At 45.8% G+C, this 23467-nt stretch overlaps 2 protein-coding genes and 1 long non-coding RNA gene across 3 annotated transcripts; 2 read left to right on the top strand and 1 right to left on the bottom strand.

The window, feature by feature from the left end:
- Positions 1-1034: 1034 nt before the first annotated feature.
- Positions 1035-7237, top strand: LOC309529639 (beta-defensin 39-like). Its single transcript, XM_082218060.1, has 3 exons — positions 1035-1651; positions 3432-3557; positions 6512-7237. The coding sequence occupies exons 1-3, from the start codon at positions 1600-1602 to the stop codon at positions 6607-6609; spliced, it is 276 nt and encodes a 91-aa protein (XP_082074186.1). The 5' UTR covers positions 1035-1599; the 3' UTR covers positions 6610-7237.
- A 7831-nt stretch (positions 7238-15068) lies between these two features.
- Positions 15069-15664, bottom strand: LOC309529307. The gene is made up of 2 exons (XR_014218157.1): positions 15466-15664; positions 15069-15203 (listed from the first exon to the last, which is right to left on the bottom strand). It is a non-coding gene; the product is annotated as an uncharacterized lncRNA (long non-coding RNA).
- Positions 15665-19204: 3540 nt separating this feature from the next.
- Positions 19205-22565, top strand: LOC309529635 (beta-defensin 11-like). Its single transcript, XM_082218055.1, has 3 exons — positions 19205-19316; positions 20975-21065; positions 22293-22565. The coding sequence occupies exons 1-3, from the start codon at positions 19218-19220 to the stop codon at positions 22436-22438; spliced, it is 336 nt and encodes a 111-aa protein (XP_082074181.1). The 5' UTR covers positions 19205-19217; the 3' UTR covers positions 22439-22565.
- The last annotated feature ends 902 nt before the right edge of the window (positions 22566-23467 follow it).

Raw genomic sequence — 23467 nt, 5'->3', positions numbered from 1 at the left:
GCCGCTTCTGGCGAACAAGAGCAGCGCACGGAAACACTGTTTACCTTCCTGCTGGAGCGGTACCTATTTATCTACTTGCACTTTGACATGCTTTCAAACTGCTAGGTTGGCAGGAGCAGGGACCGAGCAACAGGAGCTCACCCCATCACGGGGATTCAAACCGCCAACCTTCTGATCGGCAAGTCCACCCTAAAAGCATCATGCACAGAAGGAGGTGATCTACAACAAAAAATTGAGAATGGCTTCTCTCCTATCTGTCAAGGTGCCTGATAATGTTTTACTGCAGGGGTCAGCAAACTTACCACGCTTCGAGCTGGTGTCTCCAGCGCTGATCACACTGTGGGCCGGAGGGCGGGGGAGCGTGTGCCCATACGTGTGCCCACGCACTATTTCCTGCGCACTTCTGGGTCTGAGGAGCACCAGAAACAGCTTGTGTGCATGTGCACTGGACTCTTCCTACCCGGATGTGCACCAGAAACAACGCTTGCGCATGAGCAAATAACACTTGCGCATGTACACAAGCTATTTCTGGTTCCCCTCCGACCTGAAAGTGGGCAGCCACGCAGCGCAGCACTGGTAAGAGCAGGCGGGCAGCGGGGGTTGCCGCAGGCCAGATAAACGAGTTCCGCAGGCCTTATCCGGCCCGCGGACCTTAGTTTGGAGACCTTAGTTTGGGGACCCCTGTTTTACTGGTTGCAAGCTCTGGGCAGGCTGGCCAGGGTTGTGCAATCATCTGGCCAGGGTTCTTTTGAGATGGTAAATACTTTATTTCTTTTGAATCCAGGTCCACAAGCATATCCCATTCATACAAAATATGCCTTTTAAGACAGGATCTGAAGGATTTGTAAGTGAAAAGAACTACTAGGGAAAGTTTCTCCAAGATATTTCCTTCTGCAGAGGAAATATTTAGAGTAATTAGGAGAGCCAAGATGGCTTCTGGGATTGTTCTGTGTGCTAAAACAATGTGTGATTTTTCTAAAGGAATATTTCCTAAAATTTGAAGGGTGAAGGATTGGTTTTCTGTGGCCTGTGTGTTTGCTATGTGTGGGCAACCCTAAACTGTTATAATACGAATGAATCTAGTAGACCAAGAAAATGCAACAGAGGGCAGCTGCACCAGTTATTTGGAATGACCACAGACAAAAGATCTCTCAAAACCGTTTGCCATAATGACGCATGGAGGTTTAAAAGGACACATTTCCCATCACCACGATGAGCCAAAGTTTACTGAGCTTTCAGAATTCCCGTCCTCAAGGAGGCTAGTCTCTGCTTCCTTATCAACTGAGTCACCCAAGAAACTCCACCCCATCCTGAAGCCCTGACGACATTGTAGGAAGATTAGTTCTTCTCCAGCTTCACATGTGACCTTTGTCTATTGTCATGTTTATATGACTTTTTCTGTTCAGCAGTGCTGTTCCTGTAGGCAGGTAAAATCTCCAGCTGCAATCAAATCCCTTAAGCCACCAGGAAACAGCTAAAGTGGTTTCCATCCCTTTAAAAAGGCCCAAGATACATTATTTTTCACAGAGACACAACACATTTTGGCTCTGAAGGCATCTGGGACTTACTCCGCTGCTAAATCAGCTGGCCACGAGGATCATGCCATCTCTTTTCCTGGTTGCGTTCTTGCTTCTCTGCACCTTAACCCCAGGTAGGTGGTAGTTCTTGCTATTGTTATTATTTTATGTTGTTAAACTGCCATGCCGTCCTTCGTACGAGGTTCAAATGCTGGCTTACAATCAAAGGTCCGATGCAGGGAATCGAGAATGCGGAAAGTATTGGAGGTTTTTAAGCAGAGGTTGAGCTGAGATTCCTTCATTGCAGGGGGCTGGACTAGGTCAAGCTTCCTCAAACTCGGCCCTCCAGATGTTTTGAAACTACACTTCCCATCATCCCTGACCACTGGTCCTGCTAGCTAGGGATCATGGGAGTTGTAGGCCAAAAACATCCAGAGGGCCAAGTTTGTGGAAGCCTGGACTAGATGAATCTTGGCATCCCTTCCAACTCCACAACTCTATGATTCTATCTAAGTGAGCACTGCCAGTTGACAGTGGCTCCAGATCAGGGTTCGATTCAGGTTTAATGAGGCCCTAAGCTACTGAATGGGGCCCTTTATATGTCCAGCTGTCCTTTGCCAACAACAAATTGGCGCTGTTTTTTTTGTGTTGAATATATGCTATGTGGTAATTTATGGACCTAAAAGGTATCTAAAGCCATTTTCACATAACAAAATATGCATTTTATCAAAGTAATTGTTGAACTGAAATACAATTAAGAAGTATATTAATGGTGAAATACAATTAAGAAGAAGTATATTAATAGTGAAATAATTATCAAGCTTTAACTTAAAATCGGGACGCGGGTGGCGCTGTGGGTAAAAGCCTCAGCGCCTAGGGCTTGCCGATCGAGAGGTCGGCGGTTCGAATCCCCGTGGCGGGGTGCGCTCCCGCTGCTCGGTCCCAGCGCCTGCCAACCTAGCAGTTCGAAAGCACCCCCGGGTGCAAGTAGATAAATAGGTACCGCTTACCAGCGGGAAGGTAAACGGCGTTCCGTGTGCTGCGCTGGCTCGCCAGATGCAGCTTTGTCACGCTGGCCACGTGACCCGGAAGTGTCTGCGGACAGCGCTGGCCCCCGGCCTATAGATGTGAGATGGGCGCACAAACCCCAGAGTCTGTCAAGACTGGCCCGCTCGGGCAGGGGTACCTTTACCTTTACCTTACTAACTTAAAATGATTTTCATTCATAACAAACTTAATAATGCAAACACCTTGTCATTTGGCAATAACAAGAGTTCCTTTGCAAACACAGTTTACAAAGACTCATAATCTAGTCTCTAGAAACTTGCTATAACATGAAACAATAATAGGTGTAAATATAATGGTGCAAACTACTAATAATTATAAATAGCAGAATGTAGGCACCCTATATATAGAGATGAGCAAACCAGTGATATTTTAGGGAGCAGGCTAGCAGACGGGGCCCATTATTTACATCATAGGAGCCTACACAACACAAAACACTGTTGCTGTCTGTTGGTTTTATTTTATTTGTTTTTATCTTATATTTTGGAAATGTACATCCAGTTCTTTTGGGGGAGGGCCCAAGAGAGTGGGGCCCTAAACTATAGCTTGATTAGCTTATATGTAAATCCGGCACTGGTCCAGATGTTGTCAGGCTCCATCAACCCCAGCTAGCATGACCAGTGTTCAGAGATTATTGGGGTTGCAATCCAGCATATTCTGGAGAGCCAGGGGTCTCCCTCCTTTGACCTAGTGTGCCTTAAGGGCCATTGATTTGATCCAGTAGGCTATTCTTCTGCTCTTCGTTATGAACACGCTGCTTCAAATGGCTGCTTTGCCTCTCGTGCAACCCATCCCTTCTGCATGCCAGTGCGTGAACTGACCCCTTTTGCGTATCTCTCCCTGCCTTAGGGCACAGCCATGCAAGAGACACTCTGAAGTGCCACGAAGACAAAGGGACCTGCCACCCCACTCTCTGCCCTGCACAGAAGATCGAGAAGGGGAGCTGCTACAGCGGCATTCAGCTCTGTTGTGTTGGTGAGTTGGTACATAGAATCACAGGACTGTAGAGTAGGAAGGGACCCCGAGGGTCATCTAGTCCAACCCCCCTGCAATACAGGAATATTTTTTGCCTAAGTGGGGCTCAAACCCATGACCGTGAGATTAAGAGGTCTCATGCTCTACCGACTGAGCTCCTGCTTTGTATTGCAGCTTCCTCTGTGTTCTTGCATGTCTTTCTCCTTAATTAATTTATAAATAATAATAATAATAATAATAATAATAATAATAATAATAATAATAAAATTATTTATATCCCTTACTCCCCAGCTGGAGCCGGGCTCGGAGCAGCTAACAACAATAAAAGTAACACAACATTCTAAAATCAATTCATTTTGAAATCAATTCAAAATCAAATTAATGGCAACCATTGGGCTAGAGTTCTGTGAGCGTTACCGAAGGAGGGGGTCAGGCTGTGCCTTGGCCAAAGGCCTGGTGGAACAGCTCTGTCTTGCAGGCCCTGCGGAAAGATGTCAAGTCCCGCAGGGCCCTAAGTCTCCTGTGACAGAGCGTTCCACCAGATCAGGGCCACAGCCGAAAAAGCCCTGGCTCTGGTTGACGCCAGCCTAACCTCCGTGTGCCCCAGGACCTCCAAGATGTTTTTGTTTGAAGACCGTAAGGTCCTCCGTGGGACATACCAGGAGAGGCGGTCCCGTAGGTTCGAGGGTCCTAGTTTGTATAGGGCTTTAAAGGTTAAAACCAGCACCTTAAACCTGATCCTGTACTCCACCAGGAGCCAGTGCAGTTGGTATAGCACCGAGTGAATGTGATCCCGTGGCGAGGACCCCATAAGGAGTCTCACCGCGGCATTCTGCACCCGCTGGATATATATGTTTTTAAAATATAAAAAACTGAATTATACACACACACACACACACACACACACACACAGCAGGAATACATAAAGCAGCAGAAAAACTAAAACAGCCTAAATTCAGAACACAAGTGGGGTGGTGATGGAGAAACCGCTGCCAAGCTGGGGGCAGAAATTGTAAAAAGAAAGTCAAAGGCCATTCCTAGGAACCCAGGACCATGAGAAGCTTTCTTCTGCACAGTCAGGCTATTGGTCCTTCCATCTCAGTATTGTCTAACTGGTTGGCGGTGTCTTTTCAAGGTTTCAGGCAGGAGACATTTCCAGCTCTATCAGGGTATGCTGGTCCCGAGGGTTAACCATGCAGCGAGGTCTGAGTCCAGTCCGAGGTCGAGGGTGCGGTATGGAGGCTGTCCGTCAAAGCTGGAGTGGGGTCCAAGGCAGGGGGTCGGGTGAGGTCAGGAACTCTGGCAGAAGAGCAGGACAGGGTGCAGGCAGGAACAAGCAACCAACAATGTTGCTCCCGCAACCTGGGACTGGGGCTGGCTGGCTTTTATCTGCCCCGACGCATAGGGCGGCCCCGGTCCACAGGTGACTCACCTCTCCTGGCCTGGAGGTGAGCACTCCTCCTGCAGGAACTTAGTTCCCTCCGCCTCTCTGCCCTGAGCTTCTGCAGCTCAGGAGAGGCTGGAGGGTTACCAGACCCAGAGGCAACCTTCTCTTCCCCTGACGGGGCTGAGAGTGGAGCACCTGCAGGCAATGGGTCCTCCATCACCTCAGGAGCCAGAGCAGACTCAGCTGGTGCCTGCACCTGAGGACCCAGCACAGGTGAGGACCCTTCAGGCTCAGGCCCCAGCCCCGGCTCAGTTGCTTCTGGAGGCAGGGACTCCTGTTCAGGCTGGGATTCCTCAGGTTCAGCCTCCAAGTCTGAATCCCAGGCCATCACACAGGGATTGAACCTGGGACATTCTGCAAACAGTGCAGGTGTAGTGGTTAAGAGCGGTAGTCACATAATCTGGGGAACTGGGTTCGCGTCTCCGCTCCTCCACATGCAGCTGCTGGGTGACCTTGGGCCAGTCACACTTCCCTGAAGTCTCTCAGCCTCACTCACCTCACAGAGTGCTTGTTGTGGGGGAGGAAGGGAAAGGAGAATGTTAGCCGCTTTGAGACTCCTGAAGGGGAGTGAAAGGCGCGATATCAAATCCAAACTCTTCTTCTTCTTCTTCAGGTGTTCTACCACTGAGCTACAGGCCTTCCCCTAAACACATCTATTGGGAAGGAACATAGGAAGCTGGCATATAATGAGGCTGGATCTACACTGACCTGCTAAATGTTTTAAAAAAATAATGTTCTATAGTGCTTAATAGCAGTTTTCCGTTGCCGGCGGCTTGCTGCTCTGCAGCGCCCTCTGGTGTCATATTTAATAACGCATTTTTAACGTTCTAAAGAACAAGTGTAGATCCGCCCTGAGCCAGGTGGCCTGTTCAGTACCGTCAATACTGACTATTGGCAGTCCTCCAAGATCGTAGGGAAGGAGTCTCTCTCAGCCCTCCCTGCAGATGCTGTGGATTGAACCCAGAACCTTCTATGTGCAAAACACAGGCAGCAATTTGGGGGCTTGCCTGAACAAAAGAGCCCCCATCTTAAAAAATACCAGTTATCATAGAATCATAGAGTAAAGCAGATGCTAGTCAGAAGGGAGGTGGCAGGGGTTGCTGCCAGTGTAAATGACTATCAGACTTTGAAAAAGCTGGTATCACTGGATGAAGCCCATCAGTTTGGTTGAATTAATTAACTAGTTTTAATTGCATTTGGGGAAAATGTATAATTTGTTATTACTGTTTTGAGTGTTATTTATCTTCCTTAGTTGGTCGTTGAAGCCACTGTGGTGGTGGTGGTGGTTGTTGTTGTTGTTAAATTTCTAATCCAGTAATGCTTTTTATAAGGTAGGGAGTACTGGGGTTGAGCTTCTGGACAGTGGCTCAAAAAAGTTAGGGAACCACTGGATTACACTATTGAAACTGGAAAAGCATAGCATTAATTTTCATCTCTGCCTAGAAGGGATATTAGGTGCTTGCAAGGCCTTCTGCTCCTCTAATCCTCTCCCTCTCTATTTGTCTAGATTGTCCTTCTCACTTCCTCTCCTATGAAGGCAACGGGGGGTTCCCTACACCCAGATTTGGCCTGCGTGCCTCCATCAAACTCCTCCTTAGCCTCTGAAGTGGGAAAAGTTTGGAAATGTTGTGAGGAGAAGATGCCAAGTTCTGCAGGGCAGGGAACACCCATCTTCAAGAGTAGAAGACAATGTTGTCTTGCCACACCACCAGGGTGCAGCCTGGGCGTACAGTGGAGAACTGGTTTGCACTCGGAAGAAGCATCTTCAAGAAAAACCCACAGGCTTTTTTATATGTGGGGTGTGATCGATTTTAAAAGATATAAAGACTCCTGCAGGATCAGACCAAAGGCCTAGCTATCGTGAGCCAGTGTGGCGCAGCAATTAAGGTGCTGGGCTAAGGATCTGACAGACCAGGGTTCAAATCCCCATTTCGCATAGAAACTCACTGTGTTTGATCTTGAGCCAGTCACAGTCTCCCAGCCTAGCCTCACAAGGCTGTTGTGTGGATTCAAATGAAGAGGGGAGAAAAAAGGCCAACTTGAGCTCTTCGGAGGAAAGGTGGGATATGAATGCGATAAATAAATGCATAAGAAATACATAAGAAACACCACGGACAGAATAATTGCCACACACAGGAAGAACAAGGTTAGCGTTTGAGTGCCTCACTTGTAGCTTTAGAAATTATTTAATGTGTCAACAGGAATAGAAGTTATTAAAGTAGCAGTTGTTGTATAATGGGATTATTATTATTATGGCTGGAATGTAATTGACATTAATAAGAGTTTGGAACGGAAAAAGTAAAGAAAACCATCAGCCATCAATTCTAGCACACCGGGGGGACACTTTATCTAAATTATATAATTCGGTATTTGAACAATTGGAATTAGTAATTGTATTATAAATTGGTATTGTTATGATGAGGCTAATATTGGATTGTAACTGAAAAGTTTGGTTTGGATTCAGTCTGACCCTTATGTTTCACTTCCCTTGTGGCTTTGACTTTTAAAATGAGGCTGCATTTTAAATTGCATTTTAATCTGTATTTTAAATTGTGTGGTTTTTTTTCTTTTCTTTTTTCTTATTATGTTTCTACTGAAATTTTATTGATGTTAGCCGCCCTGAGCCCGGCTCTGGCCGGGGAGGGCAGGGTATAAATAAAATTTGTTGTTGTTGTTACTACTATTACTAATAAAAATCATTATTAAAAATAAATTGTCTAGCATCCTTTTCCCTCACAACCAGATGCCTCTGGAGAAGCCCAGAAACAGGGAGCTAAGTCAATAGCTGCCCCTGGGTCGCTCAGTCAGTTAGAGCTTGATAATGCTAAGGTTCCGAGTTTGATCCCCATCTGGGACAGCTGCCATATTCCTGCATTTGAGGGGGTTGGACTAGATGACCCTTAGGATCCCTTCCAATTCTAGGATTCCTCACTGCCTCTGCCTAGCAAACGGCACTGAACTTACATTCATAAAAACATAAGACTTGGCTGGATCGCGCCAATGGCCAGTCTAGTCCAGCATACTGTTCTCACAGTGGCTGTGTGAAATCCGCAAGGAGCAAGGAGAATCCAAGTGCAAGAGCCCTCTCCCCTCCAGCAACTGGCGTTCAGAAACATTGATGCCTCCAACCGTGGAAGCAGAGCTCAACCATAATAGCTGATAGCCCTCTAAAGGTAAAGGGACCCCTAACCATTAGGTCCAGTCGTGGCTGACTCTGAGGTTGCAGCGCTCATTTCACTTCATTGGCCGAGGGAGCCAGCGTACAGCTTCCGGGTCATGTGGCCAGCATGACTAAGCCGCTTCTGGAGAACCAGAGCAGTGCATGGAAACACCATTTTCCTTCCTGCCAGAGTGGTACCTATTTATCTACTTGCACTGTGACGTGCTTTCGAACTGCTAGGTTGGGAGGAGCAGGGACTGAGCAACAGGAGCTCACCCCATCGCGGGGATTTGAACCGCCGACCTTCTGATCAGCAAGTCCTAGGCTCTGCGGTTTAAGCCACAGTGCCACCCGAGTCTCTTGGTAGCTGTCTAGTCCTCTTTAAAAGCCATCCATCACTGCCTCCTGTGGCAGGGAGTTCCATAGGTTAACGATGCACAGCATGAAGAAGCAAAGTGCTTTGAGTGATGCATATGCGGGCCTGGGGAATTATATTCTCTGTGTGAGTACCACTGAAGGTCAAATTATTATTATTATTATTCAATTAGATTTGTATACCGCTCTTCATCCATAGATTTCAGGGCAGTTCATAACATAAAATTGTAATAGATGGAGTGGAATAGACGGAACTGTATGTTTGTATGTCTTAAGGCAATATTCCGTCAATAGAGAAATGCTTATCTCAAGACTACTGGGGAATAGTAAAATAGAAATAAAAGAGCAAGATTGGTATAAAATTATTATCTTAGCTGGTATGCTAGTTATTGCATCAGGATGGAAAGAAAAGGATAAAATGACAACGGAAAAATGGAATGACTATGTTTTTGAATATATACAATCTGATATATTTGAACAGGTGACGACGGAAGATACATGGGAAAACAAATGTCAAAAGACAAGTTATAGGAATTGGATAACACGGGGGGGGGGGGGAGCCAACCCAAGCATCCAAATTAGAATGAATAATCTGTGCACATGTTTAGGGAAGCTTTTAATGTTTGATGTATCACAGTATTTTAATATTCTTTTGGAAGCCGTCCAGAGCGGCTGGGGAAGCCCACCCAGATGGGCAGGGTATAAATAATAAATTATTATTATTATTATTATTATTATTATTAAAGATTTGAAGAGAGAACACTTTTTTGGGGGGAGGGGTTGAAGGGGAGGGACGGAGGGAGAAGGAAATTAGGACAAATGAGTAGGGGCAAAAGTATATACTGTTACGCATAACAAATAGGAGGAGGCTTTTGATGCATGTTATTGTTAGATTTCCGATTAATTAATTAATTAATTAATTAAGGCAATGTTCCCCGGCATGGCACCCATGGGTGCAACAACACCCAAATAACACTCTCCCATGGCACCTGTGTGGCTCTCTACTACCCCCTCCCCCAATACCACTGCTGCTGGCAGTGGAGGTGGTTGAAATCTTTTGGGGTATCTTTTCAAGATGTCCCGATTTAAAAATAAATAAATAATGAAATGAACATTATATTATAATAATAATTTATTATTTATACCCCACCCATCTGGCTGAGTCTCCCCAGCCACTCTGGGTGGCTTCCAATCAAGTGTTAAAAACAGTACAGCATTAAATATTAAAAACTTCCCTGAACAGGGCTGCCTTCAGATGTCTTTTAAAGATAGGATAGCTGCTTATTTCTTTCACATCTGAAGGGAGGGCGTTCCACAGGGCGGGCGCCACTACCGAGAAGGCCCTCTGTCTGGTTCCCTGTAACCTCACTTCTCGCAATGAGGGAACCGCCAGAAGGCCCTCGGCGCTGGACCTCAGTGTCCGGGTAGAACGATGGGGGTGGAGACGCTCCTTCAGATATACAGGACCGAGGCCATTTAGGGCTTTAAAGGTCAGCACCAACACTTTGAATTGTGCTCGGAAACGTACTGGGAGCCAATGCAGATCTCTCGGGACCGGTGTTATGTGGTCCCGGTGGCCACTCCCAGTCACCTGTCTAGCTGCCGCATTCTGGATTAATTGCAGTTTCCAGGTCACCTTCAAAGGTAGCCCCACATAGAGCGCATTGCTGTAGTCCAAGCGGGAGATAACTAGAGCATGCACCACTCTGGCAAGACAGTCCACAGGCAGGTAGGGTCTCAGCCTACATACCAGATGGAGCTGGTAGACAGCCGCCCTGGACACAGAATTAACGTGCGCCTCCATGGACAGCTGTGAATCCAAAATGACTCCCAGGCTGCGCACCTGGTCCTTCAGGGGCACAGTTACCCCATTCAGGACTAGGGAATCCCCCACACCCGCCCGCCCCCTGTCCCCCAAAAACAGTACTACTGTCTTGTCAGGATTCAACCTCAATCTGTTACATTTATTCGAATCAGCGAGTACCTGGAGATGGCTTGTGTGGTCAACAAACGGCCGATTCAAAGTGAACCATCCTCGGAGAAGAAAACAATGGAGCATTCCAGATCTCTCACACGACCTGATTCAGCCAATAGGGACACAGGACTTTAATTCTTGGGTTCGCTGGCGTGTTGGCTCCTTTCCACCGGGAGAACAATGGACTTTGTAGGTTATGTATGCTGATTATTATTTCACCCACTGCTACTCCCGTCTTGTTGGCCAAGCTGTTGACCTCATTTATGTTTACACACTTGTTCCAGTTCCTCGGAGATCACAGGTGACCCTCCAGCCATGAGGTTCCGTAATCTGTTGGTCGTTGCCATTTTGGGTGCCTTTCTAGTCTCTTTAGGTAAGAGGAACAAGCTGGGTCGCTTATCACATGGGATCCCTTCTGAGACTTGATGGCCAGACCATGTTTGGTGGGTTCCATGCCCTTCCCTCTGGAAAAAATAATGGGGAGGGGGATTCCCTGCAGCTCACCCAAAGGGAGACATCCGTGCAACTCTCATGCTCCACATAATGCTTCCATGTGCCCTGTTACTTGAGCATTCGTCCTGCCTGCTTGTGAGGAGGCCAGGCAACACCCGCTATTTCATGAGCATTCATCCTTATTTACTTACAAGGAGGTTAGAAGGGTCTGCATCAAAAACCAGTATTATCCCCACACTGGTACCTTGGTTCTCAAACTTAACCTGTTCCGGAAGTCCGTTCCAAAATTAATGCAAAACGAATTAATCCGTTCCATGCTTTTAAAACAACTCCTAAAACAGCAATTTAACATGGAATTTTACTATCTAATGAGACCATTGATCCATAAAATGAAAGCAATAAACAATTTGCTGTGGTCACTGAACTGGGTTCCACACAGTCAAAAAAAGCCACAAAAACAAAAACGCAAACTAAATAGCAAAAACAGATAGACCTCACCGCAACACTCAAAATGGAGCATGTTCGGCTTCCAAAAAAAGTTCGCAAACCGGAACACTTACTTCCAGGTTTGCAGTGTTTGGTTCCAAGGCGTTTGAGAACGAAGGTACCACCGTACCTCTCAGCCCATTTTCACTTCACTTTCCTTATCACAAAAAACCTGAGCTTTCAGGAGAGTGGGTTTCCCAGCCTTCTATAACTGCGCAACCTGAATTTGCCGCTGTGTGGCTGAAGCCCACACCAAAATAGTGACAATGTGAGAGTACCCAGGGACACTCAACTTAATTCGTTCCGGAGGTCTGTTCTTATCCTGAAACTGTTCTTAACCTGAGGTACCACTTTAGCTAATGGGGCCTCCTGCTGCCACCGCATGATTTCTGTTCTCATCCTGAAGCAAAGTTCTTAACCCGAGGTACTACTTCCGGGTTAGCGGAATCTGTAACCTGAAGCGTTTGTAACCCGAGGTACCACTGTATCATTATTTTTTACTAAATAAATTTATTAGTTGCTTTTTTGCCATGGCAGCTGAAAGCAACTTACAAAATGACTTACAGAACAACAAAACATTCATGCATTAAAACCAGGGGGATAATACAGTCGTACCTCTGCTTACATATCCCTCTGGATACATAAACTTCAGGTTACGAACGCAGCAAACTAGGAAGTGTATACTTCCAGGTTTCGCCACACATGCATGCGCAGAAGCGCTCAATCACACCGTGTGTGTGCATCCGCAGAAGGGCACCTCCAGTTATCAAGTTTTCGGGATGCGGCCGGACCTCCGGAACGGATCGCATTCATAACCGGAGGTACCACTGTATATAACAATGGCACCAGGCGAGCCTTCCTGGGGAGAGCAGGGAGCCAAGGAAGAAAAGGCCTGTTCTCATGTTGCTAACTTCTGGGCCTCACATGGAGGGGGCACAAGAAGAAGGGCCTCAGATGATGATCGCAGGGTTCAGGTCGGTTCATATGGGAAGAGGTGGTTCTTGAAGTATTGCGGTCCTGAGCAACATAAGGATTTATAGGCTGAAACCAGGACTTGTTTTATTTAAAATGCATCTCTGGGTTATTTGTGTGGCCTGTCTGGTTTTTTGACATGAGTAGAATGTGTGCTTTTATTTAAAATGCATCTCTGGGTTATTTGTGGGGGCATAGGAATTCATTTCCCCCATATATAAAAAAGGAACATTTTTGCCTGGTGCCTAAAGATATATAATGAAGGCACCAGGCGAACTTCCCTAGGGAGAGTTACAGATAGGTAGCCGTGTTGGTCTGCCATAGTCAAAATAAAAAAAATCCTTCCAGTAGCACCTTAAAGAAGTGGTATCTGAAGAAGTGTGCATGCACACGAAAGCTCATACCAAGAACTAACTTAGTTGGTCTTTAAGGTGCTAGTGGAAGGAATTTTTTTATTTTTCCCTAGGGAGAGCATACCACAAATGGAGAGCAACTACAGAGAAGGCCCCGTTCTCATGTTGCCACCCTCCGGACCTCTTGAGGAGAAGGCCTACGAAGGAGGGTCTCAGATGATGATCTCAGGGTCTGGGTAGGTTCATATGGGAAGAGGCGGTCCTTGAGCCATTTAAGGCTCACTAGTCGGACCCATAGCCGGATCCAAGGTGGGCGGCAACAGAAATACTACCATGCAGATATCCGGTGAATGTTTAATAAATGGGTCCCCCAATGCAGGTTTTGGTTAAAGGTGTGTTCTGGGTCTGAAAGCTTGAAGATACCCAGTCTGCAATGGCCAACCATCATTTCAGATGGGGGTCTTTCTGAACCCTTACCTGGGACCTTTGACATGAAAAGCAGGTGTTCTGCCACTAAAGTACAGACCCTCCCCCCCCCCATCCTAATTGCAAATGTATCCCACTCCCCAGATCATTGTCACCCCACCCTTCCCCTTGTCTTATAACGGAGCATGAGTGATCACGAATCATCATTTTCCTTTGCTAAGGAGCCGGTTTGAACTTATTCGCCAGGCGCTGCCGGCGGAGAGCAGGGAAATGCCGAGGCAATCGGTGCTTCTACAATGAAATCGAGATCAGCACGTGCTACCACACGAAAATAAAATGTTGCCGGGAGAAGGATTGAGAGGCGCCGGCGCCGAGACTGTTGCGGATGACCTGAGAACCTGGGCGAGAGTGTCCCGAGAGAACCGACGTCTCTGAGTCTGCATTCTCTTTTTAGGAAAGCGGTTTCTCCCAGCTCAACAATTCCACTGTGAAACAGAGAGGAAATCAGGACCGCTGTGCGCATTTACGCATCCTCTGGCATTGTCTTTCTTTCCACTTCTTCCTTCTAAAGCACTCGCAGCCTTTCCAACCCCTGCTGTCAAACTGTAGCACCAATCCCTCATTGAAAAAACAAATCATAGATTTATATAATAAACAAATGATTCTTTTTTATAATAATAAAAAAATGAGACCTGTGTTGTTATAGGTGACCAAGAATTCTGTGCAAGCACCTGGGTAGGCTGACTCTGAACATTGTTCTGGACTCCCCACTTCTCTGAGGACTAAGACATTTCAGAGTCAGCAATGCTTAGCCCAGTTTGGTTTGCTTTGGAAGGAAATTTGAGCGCTTTTCTTGCAGTCTTGGGTTTTGCAGCATGGTTGCATCTTATGCGGGGGTTCAGCTCTGAGAATTCCACATATGCACAAAAGTCACATATACCCAAATCCTTGGAACCACACCCATGGTCAATGGGTGAGGGGGAGAGAGAGAGAGAGAGAGAGAGAGAGAGAGAGAGAGAGAGAGTCCCTAGTACAGTGGAGCCTACGTTTTTGAGCGTCTTGGAATCCAAACAATTCAGAACCCAAATGCCAAAAACCCAGAAGTAATTGCTTCCATATTCGAATGCGCCCCAGAAGTCGAACAGCTTCCGGGGCACATTTCTTTGGGTTTTTTTTCAGTGGATTTTGCCAAAAACCCATTGATCCTTGGTTTTCAAATGTTTCAGAAGTCGAACGGTCTTCTGGAACAGATTACGTTCGAAAACCAATGTTCCACTGTATCCCTAAAGCCAGAGTGCTGAGCAGACCTTGTCATTCAAGCAAGGAGGAGATCTTAAAACCTCTTTAGGCACTAGATACCGTAACTCAAGTGGATGAGGTGCAAAAAGAGATTTTTAAGCTCTCTGCCTTGCTTGGGCATTAAGGTACACCCAACTCACTAGTTCTGGGAGGCTAGCGATGCTTCTGCAAGATCTCACAGTCAGTAGGAAGAAGCTTTTGGTGCCTCAAAGGCTCTGTGCATTGAATTCTAAGGCTCAACTGAAGAAAGCACTTCTTCAAGCAGTGCATAGGGGTTTTTGTTTTGGGGTTTTTTCACCGGACAGCAACATTTTTGAACCTTTTTTTGAACTTTGTTAAGTAATCAAAACATTTCACAACAAAAGAGTCAGGTGGCAACTTGCTATTTTAGATCCATAGTGAATGGTTGGATATGACATCAGAACATGAAGAAATTCCATCTAAGGCCAGACTAGAAAATAAGTTCATTGTTCTCACCGGAGCAGAGAGGGCTAGTAATACAGTGGAACCTCAGTTTATGAACTTAATTCATTCGGGAGGTCTGTTTTTTTAGGGGGGGTTCCCCCCAAATCCACTGTTTTATTCGTACAGAGTAAAATACATCAGATAATGAGCATTTCATTTTCAGCCCATAATCCAGAGCCATTAACAAGTTGGTTTTCACCAGACATTCTGGCCCGAAGTCACAGAATTAGGAATTCTAAATACAGTCATACCTTGGGCTGATTACGCTTCGAGTTGAGCGCATTCACGTTGCGCTCCGCAGCAACCGGGAAGTAATAGAGCACGTTACTTCCGGGTTTCGCCACTTGCGCATGCGCAGACACTCAAAATGACATCATGTGCATGCGCAGAAGTGGCGAAAAGTGACGTGAGCGTGTGCAGACATGCCGTCGCTACTTATGTTTACCTCTAGATGCGAACGGGGCTCTGGAACAGATCCCGTTCGTATCTAGAGGTACCACTGTAGAGCTAATCTCTCTCTGCTAAAGCGACAAGGTGTGCATTAATCTCTGCTTCTGAAAGGATGCTGAATTTAGGGTTATCAAGTGTGACAACTCCTACTTCTATTTCAGAGGGGTTGAAGTCAATGGACAAAACAGTAGAGAAGCAGATTATTGCTGTCTCCACAGTCTGTTCAAATGTCCAGTCCATTTTTTTTCTTCACTCCCCCCCCCCAGGAGGTCCATTCTTAACCCAAAACCGTTCTTAACCTGAAACTGTTCTTAACCTGAAGCACCACTTTAGCTAACGGGGCCTCCCGCTGTCACCACACCTCCGAGGTGCAATTTCTGTCCTCATCCTGAAGCAAAGTTCTCAACCCGAGGTACTACTTCCGGGTTAGCGGAGTTTGTAACCCGAAGTGTTTGTAACCCAAGGTGCCACTGTAGTGCATAGGCTGGAAGATACAGGACAGGCAAAACGAAATACTTCATCCACACAGCACATAGTTCAACTATGGAACTCCCTGCCACAGGAGACAGTGATGGCCACCAACTTGGATGGCTTTAAAAAGAAGATTCATGGAGGGGGAGAGGGCTATGAATGTCTGTGCTGTGTACATCTGGAGGAAGCAATGATTCCAAATACCAGTTGTTGGGAACCGCAGGAGAAAAAGAATGATCTCGTGCTTGGATTTCCTTGCTAGTCTCCCACAGACATCTGAGAACTAGATGCTGTGCTCGATGAGCCATTGGCCTGATCTAGCAGGCTCTTATGTTCCAACACGTTCTTATGTTCTTGTTGTTTAGTCGCGTCCGACTCTTCGTGACACCCTGGACCAGAGCACGCCAGGCACTCCTGTCTTCCACTGCCTCCCGCAGTTTGGTCAAACTCATGCTGGTAGCTTCGATAACACTGTCCAACCATCTCGTCCTCTGTCGTCCCCTTCTCCTTGTGCCCTCCATCTTTCCCAACATCAGGGTCTTTTCCAGGAAGTCTTCTCTTCTCATGAGATGGCCAAAGAATTGGAGCCTCAGCTTCAGGATCTGTCCTTCCAGTGAGCGCTCAGGGCTGATTTCATTCAGAATGGAGAGGTTCTATCCATGTTCTTGCACATTTAGAAATCTCATAAACTGTCGTGGGTACCATAAAGTACCCATTTCACAGAAGGAAACTGGCAACACTCAGAATGCCAACTGCCTCCAGCAAGCAAAATACTTATACCCTTCCAAAAAACGAAAACCAAACACGCACACACAGAGAGAGGGGGGGGAGGGAGAGAATGCCACCAAAAGAACAGGTAATATTTCCCAACCAAACAATAAGCAAACCTAAAAAAGCATATAACATTGTCTTACTGCACTGACACATGGATAGGGAAGCTTGTGGTGGTGTGAAATGATCTCGTATGTTTGGGAGGCAGTGATATCCCAGCCATAGATATCATGCTTCATATTAGACTGAGTAAATATTGCATGAAGGCACCTACGTTCTTCTTGAGCAGGCATGGCCAAACTTGGCCCTCCAGCTGTTTTGGTACTACACTTCCCATCATCCCTGACCACTGGTCCTGTTAGCTAGGGATGATGGGAGTTGTAGTCCAGAAACAGCTGGAGGGGCAAGTTTGGCCATGCCTGTTCTAGAGCAAATACAGTACTTTTGATATTAGACTACCAAATTCAGCTGCCATAGGTGCTTTAAAAATAAGGCACATGTGCTGATATTCTCACATTCAGGGGCATGAGTCATGTTGCTCAATTTTAATTTACTGAGATGTACACGCGGGTGGCGCTGTGGGTAAAAGCCTCAGCGCCTAGGGCTTGCCGATCGAAAGGTCGGCGGTTCGAATCCCCGTGGCGGGGTGCGCTCCCGCTGCTCGGTCCCAGCGCCTGCCAACCTAGCAGTTCGAAAGCACCCCCGGGTGCAAGTAGATAAATAGGTACCGCTTACCAGCGGGAAGGTAAACGGCGTTCCGTGTGCTGCGCTGGCTCGCCAGATGCAGCTTTCTCACGCTGGCCACGTGACCCGGAAGTGTCTCCGGACAGCGCTGGCCCCCGGCCTCTTGAGTGAGATGGGCGCACAAACCCCAGAGTCTGTCAAGATTGGCCCATTCGGGCAGGGGTACCTTTACCTTTACACCTGTTAGAGGGACGTGGCTGGCGCTGTGGGTTAAACCACAGAGCCTAGGACTTGCTGATCAGAAGGTCGGCGGTTCAAATCCCCGCAACGGGGTGAGCTGCCATTGCTCGGTCCCTGCTCCTGCCAACCTAGCAGTTCAAAAGCTCGTCAAAGTGCAAGTAGATAAATAGGTACCGCTCCGGCGGGAAGGTAAACAGCGTTTCTGTGCGCTGCTCTGGTTCGCCAGAAGCGGCTTAGTCATGCTGGTCACATGACCAGGAAGCTGTACACCGGCTCCCTCGGCCAATAAAGCGAGATGAGCGCCGCAACCCAAGAGTCGTCCACGACTGGACCTAATGGTCAGGGATCCCTTTACCTTTACCTTTACACCTGTTGGAAGTGTGCATTGGCTCTGTTTGAAATCCAAACTGGGATGCTTCACAGCATTTTTATATATGCCTGAGTTGGGTGGCAATGTTAACAAGGCACCCTAAATCAGAGGAACACTCACACTCTCTCCCAAAGCCTTGTGTTGCTCTCTTGACTCAGTCACAGATGCACACAAAATGCTGCAGACTCCTTTGTGTTGTTAAAAGAGAAGCCAAGCTGACACATTTTAATGGTCGGGTTTAGCTTTTAAACAGAAGGAATTATTTTATCAGTTTCTTCAGTCACGGTGCTTTGGGGAAGGTAGAATACTGAGGGAAATTATTTGTTCCACAAACTTGCCTACTGCTATTTTTGCAAGTCCTACCTCTCCAGATGAGGGTGCTTAGAAGAGTGGATCAGAAGAATCAGGGTCCCTCCCACCCTTTAAAAAACATTTCAAGTCACAACAAGCAGAGCAACTACTTTAATTGTTTTAATTTTATGCTGGGGTGGGCTTCTTGTTCTTTTTCAGTTTGTATTTGTGCTGCCTTTGAGTTCTAGGGAACTTACAATGTTTAGAGCACAGTGTTGTCACTCTTCATTCATTCCTTCTGTGGCGGTGAAAAGTTCATTTTAATTCTTGGTTTTTTAATATCCTTAACTTTCCCCCTACCCCAAGAGCAACCTTAAATAAGACTCCTGGCGCTATAACCTATTTGTCTTCAGTGTGAATGTTTCTTTACCCAACAATTTTCTGATTGATTTCCCATAAGAAACTCAGAGAGGTTAAGTGATTCCTGTTTTTCCATCCCAATTCTGTAAAGACTGTCTTCCTTCTGAAATTTGGCAGGATTCATGTCCTCAGACCATGGCAGCAAATTCCATGCATTCTCACCAAATAGAAATACAAAATAAAAAGAGATGCCTGAAAATTCTACCCACTTCTGTCAAAAAGTCCCCCATAATAGTAAATGGTGGGAAACAGAGCTTTGTTTTTAACAGACCCAAAACATGAGTTGAATCAGACAGACAACAGAGCGACTTGGAATAAATTAGTCTGTTTCCCAAAGTGACAGATACAAACCAAATTGATGGTTGGTGCACACCCCTAAAACTTGTTCCAGACCTTAAAAACTAAAGACCAGTTGAAAAATCAGGTCTCCTTTTCAGCCAATTGGAAAGGAGTCACCTACATATGCAACCTGATTGGCTAATATCACTCTAGAATGAAGCGGTCTTGAAACAAGAGGCTGCTAGACAAACAATGGTCTTTCCTTTCCAGCCTATGGGGAAAGAGAATTTCATTCTCTTATGTCATACTAGGTGTTCCAAGCATGAGATGGTTAGAACCGCAGTGGGAGCAAAGCACCACAGGGCGTCGAGGGTAAGAACTGTCTGATGGCTGTTTCATTGTCTGGTAGTTAATAGTATTTGCGATAGAACCTGTGTGTTGAAATGTAGAAATTATCTGTGTGGGTCTTCAACCAACACTGGCCCATTCATCAATCATAAAAACTAGAGAGGGCCAAAGCTTTGGGTTGTGTTGTCTGTTCTTGAGGTTGTGTTGAGTGACATTAACAAATTACAGTTACTCTACTCATTGGCTTTCCATGATGATCCCTGAACAAGAACCAATAATTACCTTGTGGATTTTGGAAGAACTGCACCCTAGGGTGTGCGTTTTCCCCTTTTATCTGTGGAGACAGACAAAATAACAACCAGACCAACACCACTGGTGGTCAGAGGTGGTTTTAGGGTAGCACAAAGGGCACTGAGGGCCACAGGGGGTGCCACAACAACGGAGAATGGTGCACGAGAGATGGTGGGGAGAAAATTTTAACATCATACAGGGTGGAATTTGACATCCCAGTGTCTGCCACTGCTGATGGTCCTTGGTAATCTTTTTGCACAATTCTCGATGAACGAAGAATGTATTGGATTTATTTGCTCTTCTTTTATACTGTTGTTTTCATGGTTGCTTCGGCTGTTATTAAAATTTCTTAACCACTTGAGTGGCAGGCCTTGGGTTCTCACATTTCAGTGGTGCCCTGTGTAACACCAAAATTTGCCTCCCACTCACCTCTCACCTTCCATTCTACATCATAATTGTGGCACCCCCAAGGCTCTGCGCCCAATGTGACCGAACTGGTCACATCCCTCTAAATCTGCCTATGCCCAGCCTTTACCATAAGGTCCCATTGTGGGTCACCGCAATGCAAAAAAAAAAGAAAACATGAAAATCAGTTAAACCAATTTACAATCAAAGGAATAAGGTGCATCCAGTTTATAGGTATAAAGCATGATGTAAATAATATCTAGCTACATTTGATGTGGCTTTGAATTCTCAGAAAGTTCGCAGCAATTTAGATTTGCTTATTGGAGTAGCAAGCCAAAATAGTCATAAAATAAGATATGCCTTTATAGAAACCTTTTGGCTTCTGCTTTCATCAGCAATTTGAAGTGTATAAGACAGGGAGGAGAAGGAGCTGCTTTTAAACAATGAGGATGGATAAATGTCCTCTGAAGGTGACATCTGCCCTCTAAGGCCTCTGAAAGAGTGCTCTGAAACCCTGGTGAAAATTACGCGTTGCTTTCCAAACCAAAGCCACTAGATGCTTTTCAGCAGAGCTAAACCCGTATCCTATCATGGTGAACATATATCTCTGTCCACCACTGATGGGTAACATTTGGGTTGTTCATTATAGACAGAGGTTGACTGGATGTGGGGAGAGAGGGAGAAAGGAAGGGAAGGGGGAAGAAAGAGCACGGTCCACCCCCAAAAAAGCTTCCATTTCTTTCCCTACATATATACTTAACTTTCTCCTGCTGCAGTTTCTGGATTTATAAGAGGGTGCTTGATTTTGACTGGGAAAAGGCAGGCGATGGAGAGAGGAAGAGTCATCTGGCATTTATTTGACACTACCTTTATTTATTTATTTACTGGCCCCCTTCCCCTTTTGCATCGTTGCTACTGCTAGCGGTTCGTTTTATGGCACAGAAAAGGTTTACCACTGCCCCTCTCCTTTTATTTCACTTTCCTAGTTACCCTGGAGAGTGACCCAGCCTGAACCAGCCATGAGGAGTTTTCACCTCCTGGTTGCCCTATTCCTTGCAGTGCTCCTGGTGAGCCCAGGTAAGGTGCACAGAAATGGAGGTCACTAGCAAAACGCCTCTCTAGCTTATAGGTTTCCTAGGGTGGACTTGTAAATAACAATTTAATGCAACAGGCTACAGGTAATATGTGCTTTCACATATTAGGCTTTGGTTTCAAATTCCAAAACAGAATGGGTTGCATTGTTCATGAGGCTTAATAAATCTATGCAGCAGGGAGTCCTTCCTTAGATTGGCTGAACTTCAGGGTTCATGATCCTGGCAAATATGGGTGGAGAAATCCATCAAGCTTCTCTTTTACACTTGCTTGCTCAAACTGAAGAGTAACAGGTTAAGGACTAGCCATTCTGTGTAGTCCCTGCACCTCCTTCCTTTGATCATCCTGGTACAGCAAATTAGGAAGAGGCACTTGATCCTTCCAGATTCTTGGATTTGAGCCCAGCAACAACACCTGTATTGCAAGAGAGTAAGTGGAGAGGAGATCTCTCTGCAAATCATCCTTGGGTAGAGTCATGAATGCACCTGATACATCTGACTGTGTGTTTTTTTTCTGATTCGGTAAATGGCATATGGAGTTTTTATTACTCATCTGCTTATTTGATTTCTTACCCTTTGCCTTAAGGTCCCAGGGTGAGTTAAAGCAACAGTACATACAGTAGCAAGAACACATAAAACCTCTCCACATGGAATGGTTTGGCGTATTTCATCATCATAACAAGAACAATACAAATTTGGCAAAAGCGGTGGGTCACACGAGAAGAGAAGCCATGACTGTCAAAGGATAAAGCAATGCATGGTCATCCCAGGGCGGAAGAGAGGCAGTGTGGGCTAGCAGTTAGAGTGTCAGGCTAGGGAACCTGGGAAACCTGGGTACAAATCTCTACTTGGCCCCGAAACTCACAAGGCAATCTTGAGCCAGTCACAGAAGATGGTAGAAGACCTCTTTGAGGAGGGTCCCACACTTCTGAGCATAGCTGCCAACTTTTCCCTTCTCTTGCAAGGAATCCTATTTGGAATAAGGGAATTTCCCTTTAAAGAAAGGGAAACGTTGACAGCTATTCTTCTGAGGGTAGCAAAACAAGAAAAAAAGTCCCATCTGTGGATTTTAACAGTTGAGAAGGTCAGTTGATAGAAGCTATCTATCTCCAAACGCCAGATGTTGAGGATGAATAACAGGGGAAGGCGTAGCCTGCCTGACCCAGCAAGGCTGTCTTCAAGACATTATGTCCTCTGCTTCTTTCTTACGCAGGAAATGGGGAGCGCGAGCCCCGGTATGTGAGCCACTGCCTCCGGCGAGGAGGGATCTGTCGGTATGATGACTGCAGTGAAGGCGAGGAGCAGATTGGGACCTGCTACCACCACACCATGATCTGTTGCCGGGATGAAGTGGTTTAGTAAGGAGAGGCAAACTGAAGATATACCCCCAAAGGAGAGAGTGTTCCTCTGCTCCCTTTTTCCAGTTATGAATTAACCTTGCCAAATCTTACACCCACACACCCTCCTAATAAAAATGTATTTTTTCCTCTCTTGCATTTCTGTTTGCTACTCTCCTACAGTGGTTTGCACTTCAATCCCCCTTGTTTCTAAAACGTTCAGGGACCAGCAGTGAGCTGGCTGCTTGAGAAGTAGAAAAAAAAAACAACCTTGGAATAAACCCTTCTACCACCCCTGTCCCCAAAATCATAAAACTTTGTGTTTTGGAGATGGCTGGTTAGTTTGTTGTTGCTGCTAGTTTGTTGGTTTCTTAACAAACAATATTGCATATGTTGCGAGAAGAAAGAAGGCAAAAAATAAAGATATGAAGCCATAAAGAGCCACAGCCTAGGAGGACAAAAGTAGAAAAATTAAGCACAGCTCCAAAGGGATAATAAAGTATTAGTTCAATCAAAGATTCTCTTTACAAACAATCAAGATTTATATAACGATTCTCCACCTGTGAGTCCCAGGATCATTGAGAATAAAACTTCTATATAGTCTTAAATGAGCCAGACATTTGTATATACTGGTGGTGCTTGTATATAAGTGACCACATGCCTCAAAATCTGTATAATATTTTTTAATGCCATATATTCAAAAAATGGTCACTTGAGCTCTGCCCTTTAGATACTTTCAGTTTGTGAGGTACCTTTTGAAGAAGCGCAAGCTATTATTCATCACCTGCTCTTACCCTAAATTTCCAACACAGGTTTCAGCATTGCAACGCAGCAATAATAATAATAATAATAATAATAATAATAATAATAATAATTTATTATTTGTACCCCACCCATCTGGCTGGGTCTCCCCAGCCACTCCAGGCGGCTTCCAACAAAGATGAAAAATACATTAAAATGTCACACATTAAAAACTTCCCTGAACAGGGTTGCCTTCAGATGTCTACTAAATGTCAGGTAGTTATTTTTCTCCTTGACATCTGATGGGAGG

This window comes from Podarcis vaucheri, assembly GCF_965113315.1.
Source record: "Podarcis vaucheri genome assembly, chromosome: 3".
NCBI classification, from domain to species: Eukaryota; Metazoa; Chordata; class Lepidosauria; order Squamata; family Lacertidae; genus Podarcis; species Podarcis vaucheri.
The sequence above is the reverse complement of the archived record's forward strand: the minus strand, read 5'-3'. Positions and strand labels throughout refer to the sequence as shown.